General features: G+C 48.6%; 1 protein-coding gene across 1 annotated transcript; it reads right to left on the bottom strand.

Annotated features, from left to right (window-relative positions):
• Positions 1-663: 663 nt before the first annotated feature.
• Positions 664-2,263, bottom strand: LOC308240258 (D-3-phosphoglycerate dehydrogenase-like; the record flags this gene model as incomplete). The annotated part of the gene is given in 3 exon segments (XM_080653148.1): positions 664-1,028; positions 1,031-1,579; positions 1,582-2,263. Coding segments are annotated over 3 exon segments (1,596 nt in total).
• Between the last annotated feature and the right edge of the window lie 6,392 nt (positions 2,264-8,655).

The raw sequence follows: 8,655 nt of genomic DNA, 5'->3' as shown, positions 1-8,655 counted from the left end.
CTGATCTCACCCCCAACTGCCCTCCCCTGCATGCCTGGTTGCCCCCAACTGCCCTCCCCTGCCTGCCTGATCTCACCCCCAACTGCCCTCCCCTGCAGACCTGGTTGCCCTCAATTACCCTCCCCTCCAGCCTGATCTCACCCCCAACTGCCCTCCCCTGCTGGCCTGATCTCACTGCCAACTGCCCTCCCCTCCAGACCTGGTTGCCCCCAACTACCCTCCCCTCCAGCCTGATCTCACCCCCAACTGCCCTCCCCTGCTGGCCTGATCTCACTGCCAACTGCCCTCCCCTCCAGACCTGGTTGCCCCAACTACCCTCCCCTCCAGCCTGATCTCACCCCCAACTGCCCTCCCCTCCAGACCTGGTTGCCCCCAACTACCCTCCCCTGCAGGCCTGATCTCGCCCCCATTGGCCCTCCTCTGCCAGCCAATTTGGTTCTGATTGGTCGGTTTCTATGCCAGTCAGTGTCAAAAGCTCCGCCTCCTAGGCAGCTATTGGCTCCTCACAGTTGACCCAGATTTGGTTCTTTTTTTTTGGAGGGGGGGCTGTTTATTAAGTGGTTATTACAGGGGTCAGACCACATAAGTGGTGTCAGCCCCGGGAATGTGACCTCTCAATGTTGATCATAAAGCCCCCAAGGCTGGTCCTGGTGAGCCCCAAGGTCATAAATGAAACTGAAAGGCCTTGGTCACATGCTGCTTCCAGGCGTCCAGGCTGGGCAGCAAGGAGGAGATGCCCATGATGTGCCAGGTCTCCCCATCGGACACCACTGAGGTCTGGTAGGACAGCAGCAGCACGCCTGCCTCTGCCAGGAGCCCAATCATGGTAGGCAGCATGACAGGATTGGAGGGCTGAGCCCAGAACAGGAGCAGGGGTAGACCCCTGTGAAGAGGCACTTCTGGTCTGAAGGCAGCTCCACTGAGTGCCTGCAGCACAGGTGTGGTGCCCTGGACAAAGCCCACACCCTGGTAGGGGGCACCTGCCAGGGCGACACTCAGGAGGCCTTCCCCGCATCCTTGCTCTCCTGCACAGTGGGGTTATGGGAGGTGGTTACATTGAGGCCGGCCTCCTTCACCAGCAGCTTGGCATTCACCAAGGTCACATCCGCATGATTTGAAGCGTCTTTGAGGAGGCCGACAATGATTGCGGGGCTCAGGCAGTTCCTGGCATTCTTCAGGGATAAGCCCTGCATTACCACCTGGATGGTCCCTTTGGGGGACCCTGCCCAGGCTCGCATCAGAGTCCCCAGAGCTTCTGCCAGACCGATCCAAGGTTTGGTGTGCGGAGAGAAGGCGCTGGTAAGGGCCTGGGCATTCACAACTCCCGCGAGGGCTCTCCCCTTCACCATGTCCATGAACTGGACAGCGATCTCCTCTCCCCAGCTGCTCGGGGCCTCCTTGGTGCTGGCGCCCAGGTGGGGGCAGTTGATGATGTTCTCATGGTCCACCAAGGCACGGTCCCGAGGCGGCTCCTCTGTGAACACATCCAGCGCTGCACCCGCACACTGCCCCGACTGCAGGGCCCAGAGCAGGGCGCCCTCGTCCATGATCCCTCTGCGGGCACAGTTCACCAGTGCTCGCCCATCTTGCACAGGGCAAAGGTGCTGTCGTTCAGCAGGCCTGTCGTGGAGGGCAGGAGAGGGGTGTGCACAGTGATGAAGTCACAGAGGGGCCAGATCTCCTCCAGGGGAAGCTGCTGAATGCTGAAGGAGGCTGAGACCTCTGGTGAGATGATGGGGTGGTACCCTACAGTCTTCATCCCAAAGGACTGCATGCGGATGGCCACCTCTCTCCTGATCCTCCCCAGGCCAAGAATTCCCAGCATCTTTCCATTCAATTTGGTTCCCATGAACTTCTTTCGGTCCCATTTGCCATCCTTCATTGAAGCCGTCACCTGAGGAATCTGCCTGGCCAGACACATGATCATCCCACAGGTGAGCTCCTCAGCACTAAGCCTGTTCCCATTGGGAGTGTTCATGACCAGGATGCCCTTTCTTGTGACGGCCTCCAGATCCACGTTGTCCATGCTGGTGCCGGCCCCACCCACCACCTGGAGTTTCTCTGCTGCGTTGATGACATCTGAGGTCACCTTGGTGGCCAAGCAGACGATAAGGCCTTGGCAGTCCTGCAGATCAGCTATCAGCTCTTCTTTGCTCAGGTTCTGCTTCTCCACCACCTGCAGCCCTCCATTTTGCAGGATATTCCAGCAGCAAGGGTCCAGGCTGTCACTGATGAGCACTTTCTGTAGATTTGCGAAGGCCATTGCTGGAGCCAGCCTACGGATCTACTGCTCTCCCTGGACAGAAACACCTCTTAAGCCCCCAGATTTGGTTCTGATTGGTCAGTTTCTATACCAGTCAGCGTCTCTGGGCCTATCAACAGGGCCTGATCAGAAAGGTGGGGCGGATCAGCTGCCCCAGTGGAGGCCTGGAGAGAAATGGAGGCCCAGCTGCTGGCCAGACTAGGAGAGAAAGAGAGAGAGGCAAGTGCTGGTCAAAAGCTGCCACAGAGGCACCGGCTCAGTCCCTGCTTCTCTCTTCAGGCCTCTCTCTGGCCCTGATTCCCAGCCCCCTCTGGGGCACAGCGCCTGCAGCAGAAGCAGTCAGCACTGGGTTGGTCAAGCTTCGGTGGTAATGGTGTTACACCCTGTCTCTTTATTATAGAGATAGCTAAGATCTGGAAACAGCCCAAGTGCCCATCAGCAGATGAGTGGATAAATAAGCTGTGATACATTTACACAATGAAATACTATGTGGCTGTATAAAAGAAGGAACTTTTACCATTTGCAACAGCATGGATGGACCTGGAGAGTATTATGCTAAACGAAATAAGCCAGGCAGAGAAAAATAAGTATCACATGATCTCACTCATATGTGGAATCTAGTGAACAAAATAAACTGTTGAACAAAATAGATGCAGAGACATAGAAACATGGAACAGACTGACGAATTTCACAGGGAAGGCAAGGGTGGGAGTTGAGGGAAAGAGATTAACCTGGGAACTTAAATGTATATAAGCATAGCCCATAGACACAGACAATAGTGTGGTGAAGGCCTGGGAGGGGCAGGTGCAGGGTGGAGGATGTCAATGGGATAAAAACAAAAGGGACATCTGTAACACTTTCAACAATAAAGATAAATAAATAAAGGTTGTAGGTTCAATTCCCAGTCAGGACATATACCTAGGTTTTGGTTTCAGTCCCCAGTCGTTGGTCTGGGTGTGTATGGGAAGCAACCAATCGAGATTTCTCTCTCACACCTCTCTCTCTCTCTCTCTCTCTCCCCCCTCTCTCTTCTTAGACATATCCTCAAGTGAGGATAAAATAATTACAAATAGAACTACCATATAACCCAGCATTTCTACTTCTGGGTATATATCCAAGGAAACCCAAACACTAACAAAAGAACATATGCACCCCTCTGGTTATTGTAGCATTATTTACAACTAGAGACCCAGTGAAGGAAATTCTTGCACTGGCGGGGAGGGGAGTCCCTCAGCCTGGCCTGTGCCCTCTCGCAGTCTGGGACCCCTCGCTCCTTACCACCCACCTGCTTACTGCTCCTTACCTCTCTGCTCACTGCTCCTTAGCACTGCCGTGGAGGTGGGAGAGGCTCCCACCACTGCAGCTGTGCTCACCAGCCATGAGCCCGGCTTCTGGCTGAGCAGTGCTCCCCCTGTGAGAGTGCACTGACCACCAGGGGGTAGCTCCTGCGTTGAGCATCTGCTCCCTGGTGGTCAGTGCGCATCATAGTGACTGGTCATTCTAGTCATTCCACCATAATGGTTGCTTAGGCTTTTATTATCTAGACTAGAGGCCTGGTGCACAAGATTCATGCACTGGGGGAGGGGGGACTCCCTCAACCTGGCCTGTGCCCTCTCGTAATCCAGGAACCCTCAGGGGATGTCCGCCTGCCAGCTTAGCCCTAATCCCCCTGGGGATTTGGCCTAAGCTGGCAGTCAGACATCCCTCTCACAGTCTGGGGCTCTCGGAGTCCAGGACCCCTCATTCCTTACCACCTGCCTGCAGCAGAGGCAGGAGAGGCTCCTGCCACTGCCGCTGGGCTCACCAGCCATGAGCCCAGCTTCTGGCTGAGCAGCGCTCCCCCTGTGGGAGTATACTGACCACCAGGGGGCAGCTCCTACATTGAGCATCTGCCCCTTGGTGGTCAGTGCACGTCATAGCAACCAGTTGTTCCACTGTTCAGTTGATTTGGTCGATATTATGCTTTTATTATATAGGACTAGGGGCCCGGTGCACAAAATTCGTGCACTTGGGGGGGTCCCCTCAGCCCAGCCTGCCCCCTCTCACATACTGGGAGCCCTCAGGGGATGTCCTACTGATGGCTTAGGCCCGGTCCCCGTTGGGGAGCGGGCCTAAGCCGCAGTCTGGCCTCCCTTTGTGGGAGGTGACCGGGCTGATCAGGGGAAGGCACCAGCCCCATCACCCCGTTGCTGCAGCCACTGCCAGTCACTGCAGCCACCAAGGTGTTTTCATCAACAGGGACTCCGGTCCCTTCACCATGAAAAAAATGACAACTTTCTTTAGGCATTTTCAAGATGTGTCTTTCATAGGATATGACCCTTTCTTTCTTTCTTTCTTCTTTCTTTCTTTCTTTCTTTCTTTCTTTCTTTCTTTCTTTCTTTCTTTCTTTCTTCTTTCTTTCTTTCTTTTCCTACCCTGAGGATATATTTCCATTGATTTTTAGAGAATGTGGAAGAGAAAGGGAAAGACAGAGAGAAACATCAAAGTGAGAGGAACACTTTGATTGGTTGCCTCCTGCATGAGCCCTGACCTGGGCCCCAGCCAGGGAGGAGCCTGCAACCTAGGTACATGCCCTTGATCAGAATCAAACCGGACCCTGCAGTCGGCAAGCCTAGGCATTATCCACTGAGCCAAACTGGCTAGGCAAGGCAGGATATGACATTTCTTAGCCCTCCAGCAGCGGACCTTTTTTTTTCTCTCCAGGAGTGTGGTAGAAAAACCCTAGATCACCTTTTTGGGTTCTTATACCCAAGTTACTAAGAATATTACCAGTGGCATACAGGGAGCTTAGCCAATGAGCGGTCAGAAAAGGTGTTTCCTCTGTAGTTCACACCTATCTCCTCCAATCTCCAGCTCCGTCCCTGCCAAGGCCTAAAGCCTCCGGCCCTGGGTGGGGGACCCCCAGCTCCCTCCGATTGCCCGGCTCCACCCCCGGCCAAGGCCACAAACCTCTGGCCCAGGCTCAGGCCCTGGGCTGGGGACCCCCAGCTCGCTCCAATCGTCTGGCTCTGCCCCCGGCCAAGGCCGGCAAGGGCAGGTGGAAAGCTTGGCTTCCTCCATTGCCAGGGAAACCCAAGCCTCCCTCCTGCTCTCTGTGGCCACAGCCATCTTGGTTGGGTTTATTTGCATATTTGCTCCTGATTGGCTTTGTGGGCGTGGCTTGTGGTTGTAGCAGAGGTACAATCTATTTGCATATTACTCTTTTATTAGATAGGATAGCCAAGCTATGGAAGCAACACAAGTGCTCAGCAATAGAAAAATGGATATAAAAGGGGAGATACAAAACAAGTGAATCAGAAAAAGACAAATATCATATGCTTTCCCTTATATGTGGAACCTAAAGGACAATATAAATGAATAAAACAAAACAGAAATAGACTTGTAGACACAGAGAGCAGACTGATGGATGCCCGGTGGGAGGGCAAAAATGGTGAAGGAATTGAGAAGTACAGATTGGTAGTTACAAAATATTCATGGGGATGTAAAGTACAGCATAGGAAATATAGTTAATGATAGCATAATAACTATGTATGGTGCCTGGTGGATACTGGAAATATCAGGGAGAACACTGTGAAGTGTTTGTGTAATCCCACTATGCTGTACAACTGAAACTGAAATGCAAAATAATGTCGAATGTAAAAGAAAAACACAAAAACTAAGATATTCTGCAGCTGGAGTTGAAGGCTTTCTCTGCCTTCAATAAGCAGTGCAGAACACACAACTGGCTGTGCTTTCTACCTGGTATGTTTAGAGGTGTGGGAGGGTGTGAGTGAGCAAAGGTTTTCCAGAGAAAATCCTGTTGAGGTAAACATCTCCACCACACTGGCTAACCAAATATCAATGTCCCCCCACAAAAAAGCATCCTGTAGGGATATCCATGTTATCTCTGCTCCAGTGTCTTACTGCAGGACAGCGAGGCAGCCTGCCAGACGAATCTTTCTAAAGTACAGATTAGGTGGTGTCACCCCAGTCCCAGGATAGAATCGAAAATACTGGGCCAGGCATTTGAGCCCTCTATAGTCTTTTTTCCATGCTTTCCCTATCTCCCCTACCCAGCTCCTGTGATCCTCTGAACTCACTTTACCTGTTTTCCTCCCTCTTAAGTTTTGTTAGATATTCTTTTTCTGCTGACATGCCATGTGCTCTTCCTACCCAGTTTTCTAGGCACAGTTAAAATGCCACCTCCTTCAAAAGCTGTGATCTTCTTGGTAACGAGGGCCTCTATCCTCTGAATTCCTTTGCACAGCACTTGAGTGCTTTTCATACAATGAAAAGTGCTTTCTTGACTACATTAATTTATCTTCCAAGCCAGGATGTGCTCTTTGAGTGTAAGGATTGCTTTTACTTTTTTATATCCCTTCTCAGTGCACAGCACAGTGCCTCAATAACTACTTGTAGAATTATTCAATAGCAAGTTTTTATTCCACCGGGGAATTCACCTTTTTCTTTTTGCTGTATTATCGTAATGCACTGGTTAACTATAAATCTACTCCAAAGGCCATGCTAATGAAGCTGATACAAGTCTCTGATATGAACCAAAAGGCAAGGTATTACTCATCTATTTGTGTTATGTGCTGGGTTTTCTGAGAGCCTAGGGAAATTTGGATGTTTCAGCTACCCCCACCCCTTCTATAACCTAACTCCCATCTCCTCCATCTCCACCCCATACTTTCTACCTTTTTCATCACCTCCACTCCACCTTACCCCTATTCAGAACCACTTTAGTCTTTTATGTGTCCCTAGGAATTTCACTTCCAATTTTCTTTCATACAAGAGGAGATAGATCTTTCATTACTCTGGTTGCAAGGTGCATCCCTAGGGAATTATGGGAACGCCAAAGCTACCCTAATATCCAGTGTGATGATCCTGTTTTCCTATGAACTACACACACAATTAATACAAGATCTGGGATATTTAGGTAAGTTTCAACTATTTAGGCAAGTAGTTTCATGCTCAAATACAGATCCTACATTCTGCTTTTTAAGTTGATCTATTTTCCTCTTTTTTTAAAAAAATATAATGGATTTTAATGTTTTACTGATTGTTATTTTTAGAGAAGGGAGAACATTTATTAAGAACCTTTATTTGCCAAGCATTGTGCTGGATACTTGAAATATGAATTTCATCTGTCTTCACAATGACATTTGGAGACCCACAGTTACATTTTATAGATGAAAGGTTAAGGTCAATAGATATTAAGTGGCCCTGGCCAGTGTGGGTCAGTTGTTTTGGCATCATCCAGTGCACAGAGGGTTGTTGGGAATCTGGTTGGGGCACATGCCTTGGGTTGGGAGCTCAATCCCTGGTAGGGGGCATGCAGGAGGCAGCCAATCAATGTTTGGTTCTCTCATAAATGTTTCTCTCTCTAAAAAGTCTTATTTTAAAAATCTTTTAAAAATAGATATTAAATTATTTGTCCAAAATTATGCAGTGAATTTGTGGGGCTAGTGTTCTACTGTGGGTCCTTTTAATAAAAGCTTGTGTTCTTTTAGTTATGTCATGCTGCATCCTCAAATAAAACCCAGTTCAACTTCATCTTCCATTTTAAAATAGAGATCACAAAAAAAGATGTAACCTCAGAAAAAGGAAATTTTTACATTTCTAAGAAAAAGGAACAAGCACCAGTGGGCCACCAAGAATGTCACCATCATTGACCTCAGGATCTCAATTGTTGGCTTAAGTTTTCTGAAAAGAGGATTGAAATGACTATCAAGTATTACCTTCCCAACCATCATAGCACCATGCCATGTGCTATTAAAAACAATTTTGTTTCCTTCCTGAGGTACCTAAAAATAAATAAATAAATAAAACACCTAACAGTGTAATAGGTATTACTTGCACATTCTTTCTCGAAATTAGGTGTATGGTACAGTGGAGCAAAAATGGAAGACTCCATATTTCACAAAGATGTCCAATTTTGCATTTTGATAAAATGCAATTGAAGTGGCCAATATGGTTACAGCAAAAACCAAATAAACAATAAAGGATAAAAGTATCCTATAACTAAGTAAACACCTGTTACTCCTTCCCTTTTAAAACTTTTAAATAAGGTCACATTTATTCATTCAACAAACATTTATTAAGCACCAACAATGTCCTAGGTGCTGAGGAACATAACAGAGAACAAGATAAACCTGGCTCCAACCCTGACTGGACATGGCTACTTTAAACAATGTTGCTAACTAGTTGTTTTCTGAAAGGATTATATTTTTGTGAAAGTCAGAGTCATATGAGGCTTCTTCTGGAATAGTTTTAAAGTTTCTTTATGGAAATTTAATAGAAACGTGGTTTTTTTTTAACTTCGAGAAAGAAATGATAGTCTTGAGTATCCTTTCAGTGTTGAAGGTCGAGTTAGCTTTCAAGCAATATGGCGGCTGGTGACCAAATGGCTG

This window comes from Plecotus auritus (assembly GCF_963455305.1).
Source record: "Plecotus auritus genome assembly, chromosome: X".
In the NCBI taxonomy this organism is placed as follows: domain Eukaryota; kingdom Metazoa; phylum Chordata; class Mammalia; order Chiroptera; family Vespertilionidae; genus Plecotus; species Plecotus auritus.
Note: the sequence above shows the minus strand (reverse complement) of the source record. Positions and strands in the feature narration are given on the sequence as shown.